The sequence below is a fragment of the Urocitellus parryii genome, chromosome 11 (genome assembly GCF_045843805.1).
Source record: "Urocitellus parryii isolate mUroPar1 chromosome 11, mUroPar1.hap1, whole genome shotgun sequence".
NCBI classification, from domain to species: domain Eukaryota; kingdom Metazoa; phylum Chordata; class Mammalia; order Rodentia; family Sciuridae; genus Urocitellus; species Urocitellus parryii.
In genome coordinates this window covers 13,362,919-13,389,388 of record NC_135541.1, presented here as the reverse complement: position 1 = coordinate 13,389,388, position 26,470 = coordinate 13,362,919, and the positions used below count along the sequence as shown (strand labels likewise).

Genomic DNA, 26,470 nt, shown 5'->3' with positions numbered 1-26,470 from the left:
TAAAACTCATGTTTTGATAAAAAGGGGAAATTGGGACACAGAGAGACCCAAAGAGAGGAGAGATTGCCTTCGACAAGCCACGGAGAGAAGCCTGGAACCGCTTCGTTCTTCATGGCCCTCCGAAGGGATCAGCCTGCCGGCGTCTCGATTTCAGATTTCTGGCCTCTAAAACAGTGAGAGAATGATTTCTGCTGTTTAAGCTCAAGTTTATGGTCACTCTGTGGAGGCCGCCCTAACAGTCCAGCATGTGACAGCTGTGATCACACCGCAGCCCAGACTGAAAGAGGGCCAGGGCCGGCCTCATCTGTATTTATTTATTTATTTTCAGTCCTGGGAATTGAACCCAGGAGCACTTTACCACTGAGCCACATCCCAGCCCTTTTATTTATTTATTTATTTATTTATAGTCAGGGCCTTAGTAAGTCACCCAGGCTGGCCTCAAGTGTACAGTTCTCCTGGGATCACAGGCAGGTGCCAGCTCACCGAGGGGCAGGCCTTATCTTTAAGCTCTCAACCTGGAATTTGCAGGAATCAGCCCCCGGCCTCCTCTGTCTGCCTGGGAGGCAGGAGAACGTGGCTTTCCTTCTGCACAGCCCTGCACACAGTGAAAATCCTCTTAGTGGGGAGGAGGGGGAGAATGGATGGCAGAGGCAACTACCAGGTCTCTGCTACGAAGTTACAAATATTCTCAGACGCCAGTGACAGAATCACAATTAGGAGATTTATAATCTCACAGGACTGGATTGGGGTTGAGGGGGGGGGGCAGTCAGAGTGAGGCTACCAGGGCCCAGCTGCAGTTCTCTGCAGTTCTCTTGGCTCTGCCTGGTATAAGCCACCAGCCTCTTCCTCAGGCTGGAAGTAAGAGGGCCACCGGGCCAGCCAGGTCACAGCAAAAGACAGAACTCTCAAGTATGGAGTTTAGTCCAGGGAACTGGCTACCTCGGCAGGGGAAGTGCTGAGAGGGAAGGTCAGAGAGCCCAGGGATCAGACCCTGCCCCTTCCCAGGATTACCCAGCAGAAGCTGGGCCCAAGCCATGCCTGTCCTGGGGGCCATGCGGGAGGCAGAGGGAGAGAGACACCTCGGTTTCTCTTTTCCTTCCACCCTTCAGTTCCCACCAGGAGCCTGCAGACACAGTTGGCTCCTGCCCGCCAGGTGCAGTCATGGGGGCCAGAGCTTCCATGGTGGCAGGGTGGGGCGGAGGGAAGCTGCTCTGCTCACGGCAGCTAGGAAGTGGGGGGAGGCGTGTCCCCAGTGACCTACTTCCTCCCACTAGGTCCCTTCTCCCCGCAGCCCATTCAGCCATCAGCAGATTAATCCACTGGTGAGACCAGAGCCCTCGTGATCCAACCCCTACCCCAAAGCCCCACCTCTGAACACATGAGGCTTTGCGGGACATTTCAGATTCTGTAACAGCCACTTCCCAGGGCCCTGTACACTGCAGGCGTCAATGCACACAGGGTACACACACACACACACACACACACACACACACACACACACTCAGCAGTGCGCTGCATCCTCCGGGACAAGGCCACACCTGGCTGCTGACCTGCCTCCCACAGGGCGTGCACCTGGAGAGTGCTGAATTCTTAGAGTCTTCGGCCACAAGTTACAAGTTCCCATTAAAACAGCCTTAAATGCTAAGGGTGTTCTCGCCTCACCGGAAGGCAGGGGTGAGTCAGTCAGGGTTGGCTAACACAGCAGCACAGTGATGTCACCATGGACCCAGGCTAGTGCCATCTTTGCACTCTGATGACCTCTGTGGGCTGTCATCTCCCCTTGGGCTGCCTCCTTCCTGCGCCAAGAGCAGACTCCAAGACAGAATTGGAGAGCAGGCAGTTTACTTAGAAGGTAACCCCCTGAAAAGCACGCCCAGGGGAGGAAGAAGCAGGGGACGGGAGGGAAGCCCATGCAGGTACATTAATGGACAACTGGAGCCCATCCCACGAGAGAACCTGGGGACACTGGCTCAGAGGGGACCTGTCTGACTAGGAGGCAGCTGCTCTCACAACCTCCACGTACACTCAGAACACCCAGGGTGCACAGGGAAGGCACCCCTATCGTGGCCAGAGCTGGACAAGCACACACTCCAAATTTGCACCCCGGCACCCCCGTGTACACACAACACAGGAGCACGCATACACGCAACGTGCAAACGCACCACAAAGCCCCCACACTCTCCCCCATCAAGCACATCTCTCTCTCTCTCTCTCTCTCTCTCTCTCTCTCTCTCTCTCTCTCTCTCTCCCTCCCCTAACTGCTTCTTACTCTGGCGTTTGGTTTGGGAAAAGCCTGGATCATCAAATATTTCTAACTAGAACCCCACTGTTAGAAACCCCTAAAATGGAATTGCTCAGGGATTGGAAAAACAAAAAACCAAACCCTCTGGCAGCAGTTGCCGCTCGCACTCTCCAACCTGGGTGTCATATCCAAGTGAGCAGCAGGGGGTGCCCAAGAGCCATGACTGCCTCCAGGATTTTTCTGGTAAGTTTATGTAAGGGTGTTTGTCCCTGGGTGTGTCTGAGGCCGAGGACTGGTGGCAGGGGCTCCTGTAAGGGTTTAATTCAGTTTGACAGATGCCCTCACCCCCGGCTCTAGGACTTGTCTCTCAGGCTCCATGGCCCTGGGACCGAGTTGGAGCTCCGTTCACTCAGATGGATGGATGGATCAACAGAGGGGGTGGAGGGGTGGCTAGATGCATGTATGAATAGATGAATAAGGAGAGGGGACTGGAAGAGCTAGCCCAAGAGAAAGACGGTAGGAAAAGAGGAATCAGACAGAAGGACAAATAGCAGACGGGGGAGAGGCCGAAGAAAACGTGAAATGTAAGAAAGTCCTGGGGCGGGGAGGAGCCTGGGAGTGGGTGAGTGGAGTGGAGAGGCCTGGCTCGGCCTGCCTTCGCCCACAGGGTCTCCTCCTCCTGATGCCTTCTGGGGCTGCCCCCTCAGAGCTCCCCGTCTTCCTGGGCTGCTTGGCACTGGCACCTCCTGCAGGGAGCCCCCCCTGCACCCCCTGCTCGGATCAGTGCTTCCTGCCTGGTGCTCCCAGCTCAGGGCTCCTCTGCTCTGGTGAGAATGTGGGCAGTTGGTCTGAATTTCAGCCCAACCACTGGTATGTGGCTTTGCCAAGACACCTCTCTGTGCCTCAGTTTCCTCAGCTAAAGTAGCAGCACTAACTCCTTCACCTGGGAATCCGGGCAGGTAAAGCGCTTAGCACAAGGCTTAGTCCGAGGGAAGCACTGGACAGAGTGGCAAATCATTGATGGTCCCTTCCAGGGAGTCCCGACCTCCGTCGGCCTCATTGTCAAGTCATTTGTCTCAATTTGGGTATAGAACATGCTGTCCTCAAAGTAAATAGTGATCTAGCTGCTGTGGTGCATGCCTGTAATCCCAGTGGCTGGGGAGACCAAGGCAGGAGGATCAGGAGTTCAAAGCCAGCCTCAGCAACAGCAAGGTGCTAAGCAACTCAGTGAGACTAAATAAAACAGAAAATTGGGTTGGGGATGTGACATAGTGGTTGAGTGCCCCTGAATTCAATCCCTGGTACCAAAACAAATAAACAAACAAACAAAATAATTCAAAAGGCCTAGGGATCTAGCTCGGTGGTAGAGTGCTTGCCCAGCATGTATGAGGCGCTGGGTTCAATCCCCAGTACTGAGAAAAAAAAAAAAAAAGATGAATACCACTGATAAGTGAATGTGAGCTCCCTGAGAGAGCTCATCTTTTTATATTTATTTTTTGGTTGTAGTTGGACACAATCCCCTGATTTCATTTATTTATTTATTCGTGGTGCTGAGGATCGAACCCAGGGCCTTGCACAGGCTAGGCAAGCGCCCTACCGCTGAGCCACAACCCCAGCCCCTAGAGCTCATCTTTACCTAAAACATTTTAGGATTTTTAAGTGTTGTTTGACATAATGAAACGTAACTGGACCCAACTTCAGTGTGTTCCAGGAGAATGGATGAATGATGGTATATCATTAAAATGCAATACTAACCCGCACAAATGACTGAACCACAGCTGCACATGTCAGCCTGGCTGGATCTCCAAAGCATTTCACGGACCAGAAAAGAAAGCCATAGACGAACATATCCAGTATAATGCCATAGTCTATGTAGCGCTTGAATACAGGCAGATGAGTGCCACACTGGGTGTGGCAGCAGGTGGCCTGGGACAGACATGCCAGCAAAGAAGTGGGGGATCAGATGATGTCAACCAAGGAGGGAGAGAGCGGAGCTGGGCGGGCTGCAGGAGCTGCAGCTGTATCTCCAGGCTTGTTTTTGAGTCCTTGACTGTGGAAAAGGAGGGGACTTGAGATGAGACCTTGTCTATCTCAGTCCTCACGGTGACCGTAAGCATGAAACAGGGTGTAGTGATGGAGGCTCAGGCTGGAGGGGGAAGTGCCACTTACCTGGCCCTTGGGATGCAGAGGTAGGAGCAGAACCCAGGTCTCCTGGCCCCCGCGGCCCTCCCTGCCCAGGAGGCTGCTTGGCACTGGCTGAGCTGCTAGTGGTGGTTCCAGGGGTGAAGGTGACTGGGTGCAGGCAGAGCGGTGAGCTCTGTTAGGCTGGGCAAGGAGGGCAAGCTTGGTCCTCCGGCTGCAGGACTCAGCCCGCCCGCCTGGTGGGCACGTGGACCCAGGTCAAGGAAGGCTTCCTGCCCTCAGGTGGTGACCTGGACTCTCCTGGTGGTGAGGCAGAGGTCTAGTTCTGGAGCCAGGCCTTGAGCCTCCGGGCCTCTGGGCCTCCAATTCAGCTCCCTCCTGCTCCTGCATCAGTTCCTGGGCCTAGGGGATCTGGGGGCCCAGGCAGGAGGAAGTGTGTAGAGGGAGCCCCAGCTTCAAGGAGACCCCAGGCTAAACCACAGACTCAATGCCTTCAGGGGAGCCCGGCATGGTGGTGCGGGCCTCTAATCCCAGAGGCTCAGGAGGCCAAAGCAGGAGGATCACTAGTTCAAAGCCAGCCTTAGCATCTTAGTGAGGCCCTGAACAAGTTGTGAGACCCTGTCTCAAAATAAAGAATAAATAAAGCAGGCTGAGGATGTGACTCTGTGGTTAGGTGCTGCTGGGTTCAACTCTACCCTCCCTTCCTTCCTCCCTCCCTTCCTTCCTTCCTTCCTTTCTTTCTTTTCTTTCTGTCTCTTTCTTCCTTCTGGGGATTGAAACCAAGGGTGCTTTACCACTGAACTACATCCCCGGACCTTCTCTTATTTTTTTATTTTGAGACAGGGTCTTACTAAATTGCTGAGGCTGGTCTCTCCAACTTGCAATCTTCTTGCCTCAGCCTCCCTAGTTACTGGGATTATAGGTGTATGCCACTATGCTGGGCATTCTATCCTTCTTCTTTTCCTCCCTTCACTCATCTTGCTAAGTGCCAGGTCCTGTGTTATGCACGGGGGAGACCAGGGTGAGGAGACAGCTCCTACTCTCCAGGGGCTCTGTGGCTGGAGTGGGAATTAGGCACATAAATAAGCAGGCGCCCAACAGATGCTCACTACCTGGGTGGGTTGAGGAAAATGAAAACTCTCTGCCTTAGTTCAACGTGTCCCTCAAAAGTTCAAGTGTTGGAAGCTTCATCCCCAGATTTCTATGTTGATGGTATTAGGAGGTGGGGCCTTTGGGGAAGTAATCAGGATCAGATGTCCCTGTGATGGCAATAGTGGCTTTACAAGAAGAGGAAGAGAGTCCCAAGCTCACACCCTGGCCCTTGTACTCCGTGATGCTTCCCACCACGCAGCAGGCAGCCCCCACCCCTGCAGATGCCAGCGCCTTGATCTCAGACTTGCCAATGTCCAGAACCCTAAGGAATGCATCTCTGTTCTTTTTAAATTACCTTTATTATAGTGGCAGAAACGGACTCAGACGCTAGCCAACACAAGGTTAGCACGGGAAAGGCTGCTAGAGACTGGCCCCTGTGGCCCAGGGAAGGGCTGTGACTTGCTCAAGGTCATAGGGTGGGTCAAGGGCATGACTAAAAATAGAATTGAGACTTCTCATCTCAACCAGGCTTTTCCTACAGCATCCAACCCTCCCTCCCTCCTTCCCTTCTTTCCTTCCTTTCTTCCTCTTTCAAGTTGACCACCGGGAAAGATTTCAAGGGTCCAGAAAAGTTGGTAGAGCAGTACCATGGCTCTTGGGAACCCCCACCAAATCCTCCCCGTGGTCGCTGGGGCCTCCTTCCCAGCCTGAGCCAGCTGCTGTCCTTACTCCTGGGACAAGTTTCTTTATGGGCAGGAGCAGGTTTCAAAGGAAACTTCAAGGTGCATTTTGACACCAAACAATTCTGCGATTCTTTAACGCCAACTCCCTGTCCAACAGTTGGATTTGTTTCTGCCACAATCCACCTGATGTTAGCCTACATCTCGCAAGACAAAGGACTCAGGCTCAGTCCCACAAGACTGGCCCCACTTCAGACACTTGGTCACAAGTCCTGTCCTGTACCACCAGCTAAGGATTGGAGGTTCTCATAACCTCCCCCTCAGAGGAGGAACTGCTAGAACTCGGGAAAATTCTTCTGTTTACCAGCTCATTATAAAAGATACAAATGATCAACCAGCCAGGCACAGGTGGCACACACCTGTGACCCCAGGGCTCAGGAGGCCGAGGCAGGAGGAGCGTGTGTTCAAAGCCAGCCTCAGCCATTTAGCCAGGCCCTGAACAACCTAGGGAGACCCTGACTCACAATAAAAAATAAAAAGGCCTGGGAATGTGGCTCAGTGGTAGAGCACTCCTGGGTTCAATCCCCGGTACCAAAAAATAAAAATAAAAAATAACTACTTGACATACTTAGGACAAGGTCTAGAAGGGTCCCCAGGGCACAATGTAGAGATTCCTGGGGGCCACTCTAGAGGATGACCTGGCATGGGCCTTAGAGACCATTCTGTGCCTCCTTCTCCTTTTCCCGTGGGGTAAACTGAGGCCCAGCTCACTCGGCTCGTTAATACTGGAGTTGGGCCTAGACCTCGGTCTCTCTGGGAACGAGGTGGCAAGAGCCAGTGTGTAGGTTCTTAATTGAGAGCCTGTTCCGTGCCAGGGGTCAGCCTGTGGGCAGGTGTTCTTATCATCCTCGGTTTCCAGAGGAGGGATTGGAGGCTCAGGGTAGAACTTGCCCCAGATCCTGGGGTGAAGCAGAACTCAGTGCTCAATTCCTTCCTGGGAAAAACAAAAGCTTTTACCTCAGGAAGTGACTGGAAGGATCCCGTCACCCAAAGCACATTCACAGGAAGGACATCAGCTGAGGCATCTCGGTGGGGGTGGCCGCAGGAAGCTGGCTCCTCAGTAAGCCCGACAGCTTCCTTTCTAGGTGGGAAGGAAAGCCTTCCCGCCCGGGTCAGAATCAGGGAGTCGGGAACCACTTTTCTGGGTCCAACAGATAACTGGAAAGGTCAGTTCTCATCAACCTGCAGGAAATGGCCCGCTTTTCAGGCTCAGTGGCCTGAGCGGGGGAGGCCTGTGGGGGGGAAGAGCTAACAGGGAGAAGGGTCCCCAGTGCCCTGGACGGTGGAGGCCTGGGTCTGAGGAGAAAGGAGGCCAGGAGGCATGGAGAGCGGAGTGACTGTCACGTCTGTGGGGTCAGCTGCTTTCCACTCTGTGCTGTTTCCTCCTCTGAGTGAAGTCTGTGCTGCTCAGGGGCCCGCTCCAGGGGGACACAGTGGGCACACTTGGGGCAGGGGTGTAACTTGGTGCAGTGGGGCAGCAACAGGGGGCTGAGAACGGGTCCAGAAGCAGATATTCCGAGCGAGGTGGACGAGAGGCCATGAGAATCCCCCCCCCCCCCGCCGCCGGCTTCCTCTGAAATGCTGGGGAGGGCTCAGGATTCCCCACGGCCCCCCCGGGTGGAGATTTGAGCTGTTGTATTTGACTATTCAAGAAAAGGTTGGTCATCCTAGTGCCTGGGGAGGCTGAGGCAGGAGGATCACAAGTTCAAGGTCAGCTTCAGCAACTCAGCAAGAAAAATTAAAAAAAAAAAAAAAAGTAAAAAGGATGTGGCTCCGTGATAAAGTGCCCCTGAGTTCAATCTCCAGAAAAATAGAATTAAATAAATAAATAAAGGGAAGACCGCCCTCGGAGGTGGGAGGGCCCGGGGAGCATCTGTTAGACGCCAAAAGCGCAATGGCAACCGCGATTGTGTCAGGGAGGCAGTAGAGCGCCGAGGGTAAGGGCAGACCTGAGCCAAAGTGTTTGGCTCAGAACTTGGGTTCTGTTCTTCCTTTAGGCAAGTTACTGCACCTCTGCCCTTCCCGTCTCTCACCAGCAAAAATGGGAGATGCTGTGACCATTTAGCACGTACGTTTGCCACGGGGAATAAATGAGTCAATGCACGCAAGGCGAAGGCTGAGCGTAGCACCGGGTCACAGCGAGCATCTGTGGTTTTATGGATGAGGAAACGGAGTTCCAAGAGGTGAACTTTGGGCCAGGGGCCCAAGGCTTCAGTGGTGAGCTGGCGAACCAGGTCTCCAACCAAGGTGTCCTGATTTGTCCCCGAATGAGGATTCCTGGCTGTAAATGCTCCTGCTGTGCCTGGTTTCAAACCACCAACGGTTACATCACCCGTTCACTCAATTCCAGAATATTGAACAATTGAGTGCAGAGGACTCCAGCCGAGCTCAGTGGCAGTGTGGACGGTGGTGGAGCGTGTAGAGCCAAACGTGGAACATGGAGCATTTTGCAAACATTTGTTCTCGTAGACAGTCATCAAGTCAGCAATCAAGTCCCCTGAGCACCCTCCTGGCCCCCATCTTACCCAACAGGGGATCAAGGTTTGGAGAAACCTGGCTGCCTAACCCCCGGGGTACAGCACAGGCCGGTCCCTTGCTGTCCCACCTCTTGTGGCCCTGTCTGCTCTTGACAAGGCCACACAGACACCATCCTTCCATGCACCCTTGGAGGGAATTTCCCAGAGCAGGGGAGCCCTGCGCCCTCCCAGGTTGGCGCTCTACCTCAGAAGGCCAGGGTGGCTTGACAGGAGGGCTGGGGCTCCTGCCAAGCCACCCCTGCCCAGTGCTCAGATCTGCCCCAGCTTTTTCTTGCCATCCAAGGGCCTGGGGAAGCACTGTTCTCCGCAGCACGTGAGTGGAGGGTCTTTATCCTTGAGGGTTTGGGGGACACAGGCAGAAGCTGCGAGTTGGGGAGGGTCAGAAACTTGGCCCAGGGGAGATTCTCGGCCCTGCAGGCAGGCTGGCTCAGTGCCAGGGGGGTTCAGGTGAGCCAGACTGCCAGTCGTCCGTCACCTGGGGCTGGGCACAGATGCCCTTTCAAACAGAGCAGGGGCCAAAATTTTTATGGTTTTTGGTTCCAGTTGTCCCTGGACTGAGCTGGGGGTCACTCGCCTGTGGCGGCTGAGCTGGGGTTGCTTCTGCATGCTTCCAAAGAGCCCCGCCGCTGAAGGGACTAGGAGCCGGCTCTCCCCTCATCTCAGGGGGAGGGGAGAGACTTCTGAGTGGCAGGTAAGGAATTGCTGAGTCCCATAGGTGCTAATGGGACAGGATCCTGATGTCTCTGGGGAAGGGGGCTGCTCTCCACCCTGCACTCTGGGGAAACCGGAGAAATGGCATGCCCTTGAAGGCTTTGTGCCGGGAAACTGGGAAGGGACCCCTGCTGGTCTTGGTGGGGAGGAGGATGTTGGTAGCACAGGGAGAGGGAGGGTCAGGTGAGAAAGGGGGTTGGGGCAGGATGAGGGACAACCTCCCCAAAGTTGGTTTGGCAATGAGCTAAGAAACCAAAGTTGTAGGTGGTCCAAGTGGGGCAGGGGGTGGGGGCTGTGGCTGGAGATGGTGCAGGGCAGGGCACCACACCCACCCAGGACATGCTGAGAGCCTGGCCCCCATCCTGCAGTTCTAGGGAGGGAGCGGCAGCTGAGTCTGGCCTGGGTGGGGAGGTAGGGGGCTCAGTGGGAGGAAGTGGGCTGGGAGGTGACAGCTGCCCACTTTGTCCTATGTCCCCCCTCCCATGCGGCTCCCATGTGGCTCCATTCACAGGGTCATTCACTGATCCCTTGCTGAATGAGAAGGGTGAGCCACCCTCTCCCTAGCTCAAGTGCTTAAGCCCATTCTGGGTTGCTGGGTGGGCGCAGCAAGCCTCTGGCCCTTCCTGAGCCTCCTCTGACCTTCTCAGGAAAACAACACCTACCTCTCGGGGGTGCTAGGAGGGTTAAAGACGAGGGAGTAGATAAGAAGGACCCAGAGGCAACAATGTCAGCTTCTAGGCACATGACAGTGTCGGCTTCTTGGGGTGGGCCTGGGCAGATGGCTCACTCTGTTTTCCCCCATTGTGTGTCCCCAGGCTGAGAGTCAGCTGGACCTCCACAGGACCAACATGGAGTGGGATCCAGAAGGAGCCAACCCTCTCTCCACCAGGGAAGGGAGCTTTTAGTCTTCGTCCTGACTCTTGGCTCCCCTCTCTTCTAACTCTGAAAGGCTCTGTGCCCCCAACAGGCCTGCAGGCCCCTTGGAGCAGGAGATAAAGAGGGACTTTCCTCTGTGTCACAGGGACTCCGTTTGGCTTTCTGGGAAGACAGAGAAATAGTACATTCCTCCAGAAATAATTGTCCTCAAGCTATTTCCAGCAGCTCTTTAGTGCCCAGGCCAGAAATGGCTAGTGATCTCGATGCCTGGGTACTGTCAGGACAAACAGCCCAGAAGCCCAGCCCTCTCGGCGCTGGCTGCCCGCCTGCCCGACCAGTCCCCAGCCCTGAGCTGAACCAGGCCTGGCTCAGGCCCCGTCTGTCCGTGGACTGTGGACACCGTCTCCCTGTTCTTCCCCCAAGTTGCTCTTCCTCCGCTCGGGGATGCCCCCAGATCCCTCCCGCTGTTCTCTCTTTGGCCACCGTAACTCAGCCGGCCCAGGGCTAAAGGCCTTTCCCTTCAGTGACTCTGCGCTGATGCCATCCTGCCCGGGGCAGGGAGATCCTATACTAAGTGCTTTGTAATCCTGAATCTGGTCCATAAGAAAGATCATGGGCTGAGGCTGGGGCTCAGCGGTAGAGCCTAGCACGTGTGAGGCCCTGGGTTCGATCCTCAGCACCACATAAAAATAAAGAAAATAAAGGTATTGTGTCCAACTACAACTAAGAAAGAAAGAAAGAAAGAAATATGAGATAGGCCATGTGCGGTGGCACACACCTGTAATCCCAGTGGCTCAGGAGGCAGAGGCAGGAGGATTGCGAGTTCAAAGCCAGCCTCAGCAATTTCGCGAGGCGCTAAGCAACTCAGTGAGAACCTGTCTCTAAATAAAATACACACACACACACACACACACACACAAAACAAAACAACAACTGTATTTCTATTTTTTCTTTCTTTCCCTTCCTGCCCTCCTTCCTTTCTTTCTTCCTCTTTCTCTCTCTCTCTCTCTCTTTCCTGCAGTGCTGGGGATCAAACCCAGGATCTGATACACACAAAGCAACTACCTTACCACTGAGCTATGATCCCAAAACTGTATTTTCAAAATTCAGGGGAAGAATATGAGAGAAGCTTTTTCTGGCAAACACACTGAGACATCAACGGAGAATGGAGTTCCTTCATTCAACACAAATGTCCGGGGTGAACGAGGGACGCTGGTTCCTGAGAGGATTTGCTCTCTGAAGAGTCTTCAGGCCGGGCGTGAGGGTGCACCTCTATAACCCCAGTGGCTCGGGAGGCTGAGGCAGGAGGATCATGAGTTCAAACCCAGCCTCAGCAATTAATGAGGCCCCCAAGCAACCTAGTGAGACCCTGTCTGAAAATAAAAAATAAAAAGGCTGAGGATGTAGCCCAGTAGTTAAGTTCAATACATAGTACCCCCCATAGTACCCCCCCCAAAAAAAACCCAAAACCCCAAAATCCCCCAAACCCCCAGGGTCCTCGGGCTTTCACTGGAACCTGTCACAAAGTAGGTGTTAGCATGGGACTGTTGGCCACGTGGGGAGAGGTGAGAAGGGAGAAAAGAAGTCGCCTTCATGCCCTTAAATGGGTCGCCTAAAGGGACAGCATTTGAAGGACACTGGGTAAATGCTGGCCGACCCAATGAGAGAAGAAGCCGGTGCTGACCGCAGCAAACCCGAGTTCTATTTGAACCAGCAGAAAACCTCCTGCCTCTCAGCACAATTAAGACGAGAAAAACAACAAGGAACCCTGGAAAACAGCCACCCCAGCCTCCTCTCAAAAATAGGCCCCATCTGTCCTGGCAGGCTTAAAGTGGCTCCTGGCCCTTGGGCAGGGGCCTGGCCAGGATGACCCCTGGAGGCCCCTCCCAGCTCCAGGATTCCATGATTCTATGACATGGCCAGCAGTCTGGAGTGGCAGCATGAGGGTATCCCCAGTGGAGAGCCAGAGGAGGTCTATGTCATCTACCTCCTAAGAGACAGAGTGAGAGGGGAGCGGGCCCTGGTCACATTTGGGGCCCGGCCGGCCAGGGGGAAGGGCCAGTCCTGCGGGAGTCAACCCTCAATCCTCTCCATTTTTTTTTTTTTTTTTTTAAGAAGCAGATGGGGTGGGGCTGGGCCGGGCAGGGAGGAGGCCTGAGTCTGGACATTCCACTCAGTACAGACTCGAAGGACAAGAGCAGCTGAGGCCGGACCCGGGCAGGCAGCTGCTTTCTGAATGGGGTGGGCTCCGAGACAGCTGTGCTGGCGCTAGGCGCCTGGACGCTCCGCTCGAGCAGCGGTCATGGGCGAGAGGGGCCGGAGCTCTCCTTCTGGCTGGGGTGTGGGTGGCAGTTAGTACTGAGGAGCCAAGGGACAATGGGGACAACAGGTTCTACACTGCCCTTGTTAGGCCCAAGCTGAGCGCAGGGACAGGAGGTGGTGAAATGGACTGGGCATCTCTTGGGCCTGGCCAGGTCTTATCCTCCATGAATGGCCTATTTTGGGGCCAGGAGGAGTAGGAACCCCAATGTCCCTTCCTCTGGTAGGTCAAGTGAGGAAATCCTATATGGTCAGAGAGCGGCAAGACCCAACAAACTGGCAGGTTCTGATCTCGCAAGCCCAGCCCCATGAGCAAACCTGCTCCACTGGACCCTCAACCCCACTTGAGTTTCCTGTAGTCAGGACAAACTTGGTTCCAGGATTAGCTAGTACCCTTCTCCGCCCCCTCCCCCAGGGTCTCCCTGCCAGGGCTCCTGCGCAGGCCCGCAGAGTTGGTGTGGTGAAAACTCACGCTTAACAGATCGTCAGGGAGACCAAGGTCACCCTGGCAACACACCATTGTCTGTGGGGAGGCCATCAGACATTCCCTGGATGCTACCTTGGCCTTTACAAGCTGTGTGATCGCAGGCTAGTCACATTACCTCTCTGAGCTTCAGTTTCTCCCATCTGTCAACTGGAACTAGAACACGGATGTGTAGTCGGAATTAAATGAGTTGATCCGCGTAGGGCACAGGGTGAAGGGCCGGGTACACAGAGAATCTCTGAGTGTAGAACTGCATCAAGGCTGAGACAGTTTTTTTTTTTTTTTTTCCAGTATTAGGGGGCATTTCATGGTTGATGGTAAGCTACTTGAATAACACCGAAGGCCTGTCTCTGCTTGCAATTTCACTCATTAGAGATTCTGTCCTTGGCCTTTGCGGTATCCTGGAGTTCCTGCTTCAAAGGTGGACGGAAATTTCAGAACGGGGATCTAGAGCTAGAGAAAAGAGAAGATCCCGCCTCTGCTTTTCCTAGGAGGCCCTCGGGTCTCGGTCTTTCTGAGGATCTTGCCTTCCTCCCTCTCTCTCGCCCTTCTCTTGCACTTTCTGAGGAAAAGGGTATTGGTCTTCCAGTTTGAAGAAATCCCTGAGCCTGTGGGGAGGAGAAGGAGAGGGATCAGGGCAGTGCTGGACGTCTGGGGACAGAGAGAACCCCTAGAGAGAGAGTCTGGAGGGAGGTGGGAGGGAATCCCGGTGAGCCGACCCAACTCTCTCTTTTCCAGGTCCAGGTAAGCAACCTCCAGGTGCGGCCACAGCTCAGTCACCGATTTGATCCCCCCCCCCAGCCAAAGTGATGTCTGGCCGCCCAGAGAGCAGATCCAACTCTTGCAGTAGCCGCTCAAATAATCCCAACAACCCGTCCTTGTCGGCTCGAACTCCAGGCTGGACCCAAGGCTCCAAGGACACCCACGAGGTCAAGGGCTCCCGCCTCCGCACCCCCAGTAGCTCAGACTTCAGCTCCTGCAGCAGCCACTCAGAGCCTTCGTTGAGTGTCATCTCCCCCAAACTCCTCAAGGGGGGAGTGTGCATGGGCCGGCCCTACAACTCCAAGTGCGTGGAGTCAAGTCAATTGGAGAAAGGCTCCAAGGTGGCCAGGAAGACCTCTTACCAGCCCTCTGAGGGCAGCCCCAGCTGCTTGCTCTGCTCAGAACGGCCTTTGGGCCCCACCGGCTCCAGCTTCTTGGACCAGCTCATCAAAGGCATCAACTACCTGGACCGATCTACCAACGCCTTCTACAGCAACTGCCCCAAAACGCTGAGCCTGCCGCGGCTTGCTGCCAGCTACCTGGAACGAGCTGCCAACTCCCTCTACCTGGACCACATGGAACGCACTTCAGCCCGAAGTTACTCCGCCCCCAGCGGCAGCCTGCACGCCAGGGATGGCTCCAAAAACAGCACCTGCATGGTGTCATCCACTAGGGGCGCCAACGAGCTGCAGTGTCTGGCCGGCTCCACCAACCAGAGCTGTCCCCACCAGCATCATGGCCACAACTTGACTTCCATGCGGCAGAGGCCAGGCATCAAGTTGACGGAGCTCCCCTTGTTTGGCAATGGGCTTTTCTCCTTAGATCGTCTGCCCAAGTTCTGGGAAGCCATCCGCTCTGGCTGGAGTGCCCCTGAGCCCGCCTCCAAACCTTCCAACTGGTGGTAAGGTTGACATCAGCCAGCGACGGGCACACTTCCGTCGCGCTGCAGTTGTGGAAAATAAATTGTCTGTGGCAAAGTGCTCCTTCCAAGGCTCTGTTGGGGGAAATGACCATTTAGACGGGGGCTCTGAATTCAAGGGTGGGTCTCTCGGCACAGTCAAGTAAAAATGAGTGAATTGGGCCGGCAGTGGCAGGGAGTGGCAGAGACTAGTGGCTGAGTGGGCAAGGACCACTTGGTCCCTATACCTGGCTCTGACATGGGCCGTTGCCTTCACAAGAAAAGCTGGAATGTGATTTTCATTCTTATTTATTTTTTGACAGAGTCTTGCTGGGTTGCCCAGACGGACCTCCAACTCCAGGGCTGAAGGGATTCTCCTTTCTTGGCCTCCCAAGTAGCTGGGATCACAGGGGTGCACCCCACACCTGGCTCTGGGATCTGATTTTACGTTATTCAATTTGGGGTCATTTCTTCACGTTGGCTGAGGGCCTTGAATCCAGTAGGAGCCCAGCAATGCCAACTGCTGTTATCCTGAGGATGATGACAGTCCTTCACTCAATGAATGCTCCGTCAGTAGCTAATAATTTAATGACACCGTATTAAGCTCTTTATGTGTGCCAGGCATGGTTTTAAGTGCTTTGTATGTAAGGGAGATTCGGAAGCCTCCCTTAGCCTCAGTTTCCCCATGAGAGGAAACGGGCCAGCTAGCTGTTCATTACCAATTCCTATTCATTCTCCTGTCTTGTCAGGCTGGCTGATTTTGAGCACTGTCCCACGTGAGCAGAAATGTAGACAGTGATTTTGTGAGAGGCGCTGAAGAGGAGCCTGGGGTGGCCATGGGAGGGAGGATAGGCCTTGCTGGGAACTCTCGGGAGACAGTGGTTCTGTCTGAGCCTGGAGGGTCAGGAGAAGGTGGTCCCCTTCTCTCACTTCTGCGGGTTTCTTGCTCTCTTCCCTGGGCCACTGAGAATTCAGAGACCTGAGTAGTTCAGGAGTTGGGAAACCAGGCCCACAAGGTCCCCAGCTGCCCAGTCCTGCTAACTGAGGGACTCAGGAGACAAGGATTGCAGCCCAGCTCTCTGCTGGTCTGCCCTGAGACCCTGACCACCTGGCTCCCTCTCCACTCCCTTTCCCCTCTGAGCCTGGGTGCAGTAGCTTTGAGGCTCCCAGAGCGCCCTCTGGAGACTCCCAAGCTGAGACTGAGAGTGTCCACACAAGAACCCGAGCTCCCAAGCCACCTTCCAGTTTGCCCCTGTCGTTTCAGGCCTTGGAGACCGTTTCTGGGTGGTTAACTTCAGACCCAGGCCCTGCTCAGGAGCCCTTCTGTCTCCTTGGCAACAGGAAGGCCAACGGCCGCTCAGGGTGGAAGGGCCCTGAGATAATGCAGAACCTGGAGGCCCACAAGGTTCTTTGGTGCTTGAAGGCAGTGGCCTGCCGTGGCCCAGCCCCTATGGCCAAGCAGAGGAGGGGACAGACCTGAGTATCTCCCCAGGGCAGGAGGAAGGAAGAGGGCAGCGAACCCCTGGTCCATTGAATCCCCCTCCACTTCTATGCCATCTCTGGAGGGCAAGGGAGATCCTTCTGTGGGGCCAAAGCTCAGCACTGAGCAAACCCCTCCTCTGTCTCCTGCTTTAACTTTTCTCCCCAGGAAAAGGCTGCAGCTTAGTCTGATGGAACTCTATTAGTCTCAACTCCCAAGGAGAATATTCATATGGAGTGTTAGAATCCACTTTGAACTGACCATGGTGGCACACACCTGTGACCCCAGCAACTTGGGAGAATGAGGCAGGAGGATCTGGAGCTCAAGGCTGGCTTGGGCAGCTTCATGAGATCCTGTCTCAGCAATAAGAAGAACTGGAGATGAGCCCAGTGGCAGAGTGCTCTTGGGCTCCATAACCAATACACCCTCTGCATCCCCCCCACCTCCCAAAAAATCCATATGGTCTAACTTTGAGATACTTCAGGACACTAAAGTGTCCTGATTCTCAAACCCTCTGGCTGCTTGAAACATCTCCTTCCTGCTCCAGGTCTGTTGGCTTGGCTTCCAGGCATGAGAGCCAACTCTCTGTGACTCTCCCACCAAGACACTTCTTATTTCCAAAATGGTTCTATTTCTCCAAGTTTTAGAGTGTAAGACTCCGCACTTGGACACTGCTCTTGAGGTGACCAGCATCTAGTTCCCTTCTGGCTTTCAATAGAGGTCACTTTTTATATCAACATTGGCTCAGGGCCTTGTATCCAATAGGTGCCCAGTAATGTTAACTGCTGTTATCCTGAGGATGATTATAGGACAATGAACACTAATAATGTCAACAATGCCCCACTTACGAAGCTCTTAACTGTGTGCCAGGCATTGTTTTAAGTGCTTTGTATCTATTCACTCATTTAATCCTCACAACTATTGTCCTTTTTTTACAGATGAGGGAGCAGGCACAGAGAGGTCAGGTATACCTGATTATGAGAAAGTCCACAGAACATGGTGGCTTTAAACAATATGGTTGGATCAGGTGTGGTCCCCCCCCATCCCATCGGCTTGGGAGGCTGAGATAGGAGGATAGCAAGTTCGAGACCAGCCTCAGCAACTTAGTGAGGCCCTAGGCAACTCAGTGAGACCTTGCTTCTACATAAAATATAAAAAGGGGGTAGGGATGTGGCTCCATAGTTAAGCATCCTAGGTTCAATTCTGGGGACAAAATAATTCATTTTAAAAAATGATAAATAGGGTCCGCATTGTCATTATAGAGGACTGCATGCAGACTGGGTACTCAACAATGATCGATCATAAGATCACAAGAAACTATGTCTTTTTTTAATGCTTTTATGGGTGCATTACAGTTACACATAATAGCGGGGTTCATTTTGACATCATCAGACGTGCATGGAATATCTTGTTTCATTTCAGTCTAAGGATTTCCTTTTTCCCTCCCCTCTTCCCTCTGACTGTTCCCCTTTCTCTTCTCTACTGGTCTTCTTTCTATTTATTCATTTATCTGTTTAAGTGGGTGCTTTGTAGATGTACATAAAGGCGGGACACACTGGGGCATATTCATATTCGCACACAGCGTGATTTTCTCCATTTCAGTCCGCAGTTCTGCCCTTTCCTGTCCCTCCTCCCTCCCAGATCATGACATCTGGAAACTAGTGGGTGCTCCACAGGGGCACAGGTGAGAGCTCAACCTTTCTAGGACCTGCTGCTCAGTAGATGCTCCCATGGGATTCACCCATTGGTTGGGCATTGGATCATGCCCAGTAGGGACCACACAGTCTCTGCCCTGGCCCCAAGCTGCTATGGGGGAAGGGTACTCGCCGTTCATTCTCAAATCCTTACTGAGCCCAAGTCCAGAGAAGATAAGCCTGGGAGCTAAAGAAGTGCTGCTGCTCCACGTGGCCAGGCAGAGGCCCCCAGGTCCTCCCTCATGTGCAGGGGCTGTGTAAACAGGATGCAGCACGCTGGCTAGGAACAATGGGGCAGCCTGCTCTGCGGGGTCCCTTGTGTATAGAGGTGGCCTAGGTGTCCTGTGAGCAGAGGTGGCAGGAAAGTCCTCTGGCGTCTGCAGAGGCACACCATGGCACTCACCCTGTGCCCTGCTTAAACATAGGCTCCCGACCCCCCCACCCTCCCAGGCTGTCTTATTAGCCCATTTTGCTCTGGGGAGAGGGCATCTGGCCCCAACCCCTGCCATCCACAAGCGGCAGAGCTGGGATCCAAGCCAAGGCCTGACCCGCAGTCAACGCCCTTTCCATCTGAAGTGCGGTTTCTTAATATTTATTGAATGAATTTCAAGAGAAAGGAGTAAATCTTAGCCTCCAAAATGATCAGTAAATTAGACAAAGCAAGGGTGGTGTTTCACTCTGGGGTTTGGATTGTTCCTCAATACCAGTGCTCTCAGCAGGCAGGTAAACCCAGGACAGCACTTAAAGGTCACGGGGGTCTCTATCGCCTGATCCATTGGCCCAACTGCCCAACTGCCCAGTCATTTCGTGTCACTTGGCACGGTGCCATAATATTGAAATTTCTTTATGTATTAAAAAAGAAAGAAAATCACCACCACCACCACTTGTGGCCCTTTCTAAAGGATAACTTGATATCACTGTTTTAGAATTCTAGAAAAACAAAGGTAGCTTTTTTTGTGGCAGTGGAGACAGAACCCAGGACCACTGTCGCTACATCCCCCGATTCTTTTATTTATTTATATTTTGAGACAAGGTCTCAATGAATTGCTGAGGCTAAGCCTCAAAATTATGATCCTCCTGCCTCAGCCTCCTGAGTAGCTGGGATCACAGGTGAGCATCATCACCACACCCATCCAGCTTTTTGAACCACCCCAGGTGTTGTGTGTGCAAGAGACACACTCATCCTTCTCCTGACCCTCACCCCATCCCCAACCTTCCCTCTGAGCCTCAGCCCACTCCATCCCTCACCCATCCCATCCCTGATGGTCTGCACGGTTGCGGGTCCTGCTTATTCTACAGAGGAAGCAGAGACCTAGGAGTGGGCAGCCCCCCAAGCTGCATCCACACTGCCTTCTTTTGAGTTGAAATCTGCACAGCAGCCGAAAAAGCCTCAGTGTGTGCTGGGCTGAGCGGGTCCCACCATTTTTGGCAATCTCCTCCACCCACTCCTAGGCCCCTCCCGATGGGGCAGGAATTTCTGCTGAACAATTGAACAAAGCCGGGAACTTGGAGGGAGAAGGCACAGGACATTCCAAAAGGATTTCTCTCAGCTCCAAAAGTCAACAGGCGGGAACAGCACAGAGGGCTCACGGGCTGGTAAAGAAAATCACGAGAAAGACGGAAAGTCTGCCCAGGAGGAAGGGCAGAGCAGCTGGAGGAAGGAACAGGGGGCCCGGGGTCAAGAGGCCCAGGGGGAGGGCCACTCGTGTCCCTGCAGAGGCCTCTCCACCTCCGCAGCCTCAAAAACTGAGGGAGCTACAAAAATAAACACATGCCGCACTGTTCCCAGCCCAGCAACCGCTGGTTGATAACAAAGACCTGGAAACAGCCCAGTGGCCACCAGCAGGAGATGGGTAATGAAGTATGGTGTGTCAAGGACATAATACCAAATAATTATTAGAAGTATGAAGTGCGAGGGCAGTGAGAACGGGAATCGACGTGGCCGGTCACCAGCGGTCACCCTCTGCAACGCAGGGCAGGAGTTGCCGAGAAAGAAGAATGTCAACTGGGTCAAACTGCTCGCTCGGGGACACCGCTGATGGACACCTACTGGGGGCGAGCTCCGTATCTCAGACTGGCACTGGGCCAGGAATCCCTGATTAATTAGCCCTGGTCTTGACCCAGAGCTGGGTTTAGGGAAACCGTGTTAAGTGAGGCAAGCAGGAGGCGACATCACCCGAGTTCCCTGATGGGGTAGAAGGCACATGTCCGCCTGGAGGGAGGGAGAGAGAGGAATGTTCTGGAGCTCCAACTGCAGCCCTGCTCAGAGCTCCTCCCGGCTGGAGCAGGGGCTTCTGGGCAGGACCGCGGGGGGCCTGGGTGGAGCCACAGAATTCCAGCCTGGCTGGGGCCGGGTGGGGGTGGGGTGGCACTAGTGACAAGTTCAAATTATAAGGACCATTTATGGTCAGCTCAGGATCCAGTCTCTGGGGCAGCATCTGCCGAGTGTGTTAGGAGAAACGCCAGTTCTGCGAGAAGTTCAAGGGCTTCCCCTCCACACTGGGGGCCTGGCCTCAGACACGGAGGGAGCCATGGATGGGTGATCCCGCTGGAGGCCTGGTCAGACACCTTCGTGTAGAAGAGACCCCTGAGATGGGCCAAGTGTGGGAAGAAGAGCAGGGTTCCCAAACTCCTTTGACCAGAGAACCCCCGTTCCAAGGAGCCCTTCGGGGGGAAGGCGAGGTGCCGTGTGGGGGCCCTGGGTCTCAGGATAGGAGCTCCGTAGGAAAGCCGTTGGGACAACATCAGGAAGGGGCCAGGTCTAGGGCCACGTTCAGAAGTCCCACACTGCTGCCCAAGCGGCCGGGGGGCGGGGGGGACACCAAGGTCAACACGGGGATTGAGCTTGAGAATGTAGGTTCTACAATCGGGGGGGGGGGGAACCCTGGTTCTTCTACCTCTTACTGACTGCATGACCCCCCCAGAGGCCCCTCACCCTCGGGCCTCAGTGTGGTCACCTGGGAAAGGGGGACAGTAAACATACACACTTGCTTACCACCAGGACTGCGGTGGGATCAAATGAGTCGACGTCCACGGAACAGTAAAGGGGCTCATCTTGGCCTCAAGCGCAACCCAGAAGGGGAACGCGGGGAGCCAGGCTTGGACCAACTTGTTCTTTCAGCCAAGTGAAAATGACCCGAGTGCCAGCTCTGTGCCAGGCGTGCTGCTCTTCCCCAGGGATGTGACTGGCACTGAGACACGCATGTCCTCTGCCTTCAGTAGGCCTTGTCTGGTGAGCGCCTTCCAGGTGGTCAGGACTGTTTATATATATATATATATATATATATATATATATATATATATATATATATATATATATTTATTCTAATTTGTTACCCATGACAGCAGAGTGCTTTACAATTCACATTACACACGTAGAGCACAAGTGTTCATCTCGCTGCTTGTGTACAAAGTGTACCCACACCATCCTGTCTTCTTCATACATGTACTTAGGGTACGGATGTCCATCTCATTCCTCCGTCTTTTTTACCCCTTGCCCTCTCCCTCCCGCTCCTTCCCCTTTGCCCTATCTACAGTTTATCTAATCTTCCCACGCTTCCCCTCCCAACCCCACTGTGCATCAGCCTCCTTGTAATGGAAGAGACACTTCCCAGAAGGTGATATGCAATCCATCAACAAATATATGAAAAATGTTCAGCATCTCTAGCAACTAGAGAAATGCAGATCAAAACCACTCTTAAGATTTCATCTCACTCCAGTCAGAATTGGCAGCTGTTATGAAAACAAACAACATTAAGTGATAGTGAGGGTGTGGGGGGAAAGGCACACTCATACACTGCTGGTGGGACTGCAAAATGGTGCAGCCAATATGGAAAGCAGTATGGAGATTCCTTGGAAAACTGGGAATGGAACCACCATTTGACCCAGCCATCTGATTCCTCTGTCTATACACAAAGGACTTAAAAACAGCATACTCCAGGGACACAGCCACATCAATGTTTATTGCAGCCCAATACACAATAGCGAAACTATTGGACCAAACTAGATGCCCTTCAGTAGATGAATGGATAAAGAAAATGTGATATCTGGGCTGGGGATGTGGCTCAAGCGGTAGCGCGCCCACCTGGCATGCGTGTGGCCCGGGTTCGATCCTCAGCACCACATACAAACAAAGATGTTGTGTCCACCCAAAACTAAAAAATAAAATATTAAAGGTTCTCTCTTTCTCTCTCTAAAAAAAAAAAGAGAAAAAAGAAAATGTGATATATATAGACAATAGAATATTACTCAGCAATGAAAGAGAATGAAATCACGGCATTTGCAGGTAAATGGATGAAGTTGGAGAATATAATGCTAAGTGAAGTAAGCCAATCCCCAAAAAACAAATGCCTAATGTTTTCTCTAAGATTGTCAATGTTGAGAAAGAGGTCAACCATGGTGGCACACGCCTGTAATCCCAGCAACTAGGGAGGCTGAGGCAGGAAGATCCCAATTCGAGGCCAGCCTTAGCAATTTGGCAAGACCCTCAGCAATATAGAAACCCTGTCTGAACTGAATCCTACAGGAAAGTAGAGAAGGGAGGCGGGTGTTGGGGAAAAGCTCTATAGGACAAGGAACTGCAGCTGGGGAAGGGAGGAGGGGGAGAAATGGGCGGGTCCCTTCCTTCCCTCTTCTCCCAACACTCACCCGAGTCCTCCTCTCCTCCAGCCCCATCTCCTTGTTTCCTCTCCCTGATTCCAACTGTCTTTTTTCACGTCAATTTCTGGTTCCCTAACAAACCCAAGGACCTACTTTGCCAACATCTGCTTTTCTCCCACAGGCATGGGACCCCTTTTGCTGGTAGCTGTTTACTTTTTTTTTTTTTTGTACTGGGGATTAAATCCAGGGGTGCTTTACCACTGAGCTACATCTCCGGTCCTTTTATTTTCTGAGACAGGAATTCGCTAAATTGTTTAGGGCCCCCCTAAGTGCTCAGACTGGCCCGGGTTGCTGGGATTACAGATGTGCACCACAGCGCCTGGCAGGAGCTGTTTACTTCCATTATCTAGAGAGTGTAGGGCCACAGGTAGCCCATACCGTGCCTTTGCTCACATTATCGAAAGGTACCCTTGTGGGAAGATATAGCCTCCCAGCAGGCATGACACCACTCCTATTTACACGTTTGGATGCATACCTTTGTCTAGTGAACAACCTGCCCAACTGTCCCCTGAAGCCTTGAATGAATGAACAAAGGAATGTAAGACAAGTGAGAAGCCCTGAGGCAACAAAAAGAGCTGGAGTAGGAATGAAAGCCAGGAGAAGCTGGGTCCTGTGAATTTTGGAGTGGCAGACAGACAGGTGAGCCACAAACTCTGGCTGCTGATTCCAAAAGGCCCCAGTTCCTAATTCTCTGAAGGCGGGTTGTTTATCTGAACTCCTGTGGTCCCTCCTTACTAAGGAACCCTGTGAGACTTTTGTTGTTTCAATTCCCCAGAGTGCGACAAATACCCTGAGCTTTAAGCACATCCAGTAGTGGTCATGTGTGCGCCCTGGAGGCTCAGCAGAGCCTAGAGGCTCAGCCCCTGCTGCTCTTCTAAGTCCTGAGAGGAGACAGGCCCTAGACAGCAACCGAGAGCATTTACCAAAGATGCCCAAGATTGCAAAATAAAAGCCAGCCAAATCCCTCAGTGGGAAACACAGGCTGCAGGATACACAGGGGGATGAGGATCCTCGGGGCGGGGTCTCTGGAAGACTCGTGGACAGCCCATATCTTCCTTCTCCCTGGGTCAGCCCAGCTCCTTCCAGGCCCTGGTCAGCTTTCCCACCTCTTCCCCACACTCTTAGGAAGTAAGACTTTCAGCGCTGGGCTGGTCTTCACCACACATCTACAAAGGGTTGCTTGTTCCCCCTTCCCCTTGGCTCATGAGCGAATCATGCAAGAAGCCAACTCTGGAACCTAAAGAGCCTGAGGTAGGGAACAGACACGGAGGCAGCTCATGAGATGGGATTTGTTACGGAGGCTGACCCTTCCCACACAGGCGAAGCCCTGGAAAAATCCTGCCACCAGGTTGGCCACCTGCCAACGCTGAAGTCAGTGGAGTTTGGAAGCCTTCCTCATCCATCAGGGAGTTCCCGAGACCAACAAGGCTGTACTGCCCATCAGACTGGAGATCCCTGGGGTGGGGGCCACATCTCACCACCAGACTGGGGGCAGAGGCTGCTCCGCTGCCACCAGCCTGGAGCTGCCGAGGGCAGCGTTGCCAGTCTCTCATCAGGTTGGGCAGACACCTAGAAATAATAAGTATGGATACTGCCTATTAGGTGCCTAAAACTTTTTTAAAATTAGAAATTAATTCATCTTAAGCCTCACAACACATGTATTTTAAAATGGACCATTAAGATGTCAAACTTTTTTTTTTTATATTTTTATTTTTTTTTTTTTTTAGTTCTCGGCGGACACAACATCTTTTGTTGGTATGTGGTGCTGAGGATCGAACCCGGGCCGCACGCATGCCAGGGGAGCGCGCTACCGCTTGAGCCACATCCCCAGCCCAGAAGTCAAACTTTTTTAAAAAATATTTTTAGTTGTAGATGTTCATAATACCTTTATTTGGTTAATTTAGTTTTTTGTTTTTTGTTTTTTTTGGTACCGGGGATGATTGAACTCAGGGGCACTTACTGAGCCACATCCTAAGCACTCTCTCTATTTTATTTAGAGACAGAGTCTCAGGGAGTTGCTTTAGCACCTTGCTACTGCTGAGGCTGGCTTTGAACTCACAATCCTCCAGTCTCAGCCTCCAGACCCGCTGGGTAATTTCATTTTTTTTTTTTAATGCGGTGCTAGGGATTTAACCCAGTGCCTCCTGCATGCTAGGCAAGCGCTCTACCACTGAGCTACAGCCCCAGCCCAAGAAGTCAACCTTATCCTCACTTTCTACATGAGGAAACTGACTTGGGGGCAGAACTATGAGCTCAGGATTAGACAGGTGGACGGTGGAGGCAGGGGGCTCCATCAGGCTGAGAACAACATGAGGAGGGGCTGTGTCTGGCTCACCCTCTCCATCAAATTAGGGTCCGCCGAGGGCCAGGATCAGGCATTCCTTCCCTGCCTGTCTCATCTTCTGGTCTGGAGCAGAGGCAGACCTTATTCGGTGCTCTGCTCCGAGTCTGGGCCGGGGCCAGGGTTGACCAAACACTCTGGATGTGGTTTTTGCTCTTCACAGTTCTAAGCTGATCTCACAGAAATGTGCCCACAAGGCAGAGAAGAGCCCCCCCTTTTTTGGAGATGGGGCATCTATTTGGGATGGGTGTCAGAACACCACCATTTTTTTCAATCCCCTAAGTGTCTAGACGGGAGTCCCCAGAATGCCTGGGAGCCTGCAGGTCCCTATCACAGGGAACATGCCTTCCGGAGCCCGCCTGGTGCCACCCACTTAACAGGGCATTTCCTTCTGTCCACAGTGCACCTCAGTCCTGGCTGCAAACCCTGCCAGGAGTCTCTGGAACCTAGCAACTCATAGGAAACAATGGAAACTTCAGTTTTTATTCTCCTCCCTCTATCATTACTCAAAAGGTTTTCCTGAAAGCCACACCTACCCCACCCCGCCCCCACACACCGTGTTCTCTGTAGGCATCACTCTGGTGCTGTCTGGAAAGTTGCAGGCAGAAGGGGCCTGAGCTAGGCCGTGGACAGGCCCTCTGGCTGGTGGTGGGCTGTCTGTGGGGCCGGCAGAGGTGGATCACCCGCGGTGATTTACAGCCCGAGCATCTGCGATGGGGGCTTTGGCTGGGTCCTCGGTGTCTGGGCCCTGGGGTGTGAGCTGGTGTCTTTGGCACTGGGCTGTGATTTATGTGAATCAAACTTGGTCTGTGAGTGATTCCTGTGGAAAAAATGGTGCGAGGATAGGAAGGTGATTCAATTCAGTATTAAGCGCCCACTGTGAGTCACCGCAGTGTTTAGTGTGAGAAAGTGAAAAAAAAAAAACAACCAAAAAATACACCTACAGGCTGGTGGTAAGCGTGCGACAAGTGACATGGGCCTGCGTGTGAAATGTGTGAGAGGAATCTGTGTGTGCAGATGCATCCATGTGCTTCACGGCTTGTTGGGTGAACGTGAACGTGAGTGCCAGCGGCCGTGTGCAGGTCGCCTGCCTCTGCAGCAGCACCTGCGGGGCCGCGGGCCAGTTTGCAGCGCCAACAGTGAGGACTGTGGGTAGGTGAGCGCGGGGCGCAGCAGCTTCGACGGCTCGCGGGGAACGCGTGAGCGTGTTAGTGCACAAATGCAGAGCGAGGCGGTGTCCGTGTGGGTCCAAGTGGGTGTGAACGTGCGACGCGGGTGTGAAAGCGGCGTGCGTGTGAGCAGGGGACGCAGATCCCGGGGTCCTGGAGCGCCGCCCGCGTGCGGCCGCGACGTGCGGGATGTGCCCGCCTGCGGGGAGCGGCCTCGGGAGCCGGGCGGCCGGCGGAGGCCCCAGCGCCGTCCCATACCACACTCCAGGCCGAGTTTGGCCGGGAGCCGGCGGGGCCGCGGGCGGCTGGGGGCCAGACAAAGGC

General features: G+C 53.5%; 1 protein-coding gene across 2 annotated transcripts in view; it reads left to right on the top strand.

Annotated features, from left to right (window-relative positions):
* LOC113193224 (uncharacterized) overlaps positions 1-14,810 on the top strand; it is a 49,619-nt gene extending 34,809 nt beyond the window's left edge. For both annotated transcript variants that reach the window (XM_077791637.1, XM_026403639.2), the window contains exon 3: positions 13,882-14,810. In XM_077791637.1, coding sequence (XP_077647763.1) covers positions 13,953-14,810 — 858 coding nt within the window. In that variant the 5' untranslated portion in view covers positions 13,882-13,952. The remainder of the gene's footprint in view (positions 1-13,881) is intronic.
* Positions 14,811-26,470: the final 11,660 nt, after the last annotated feature.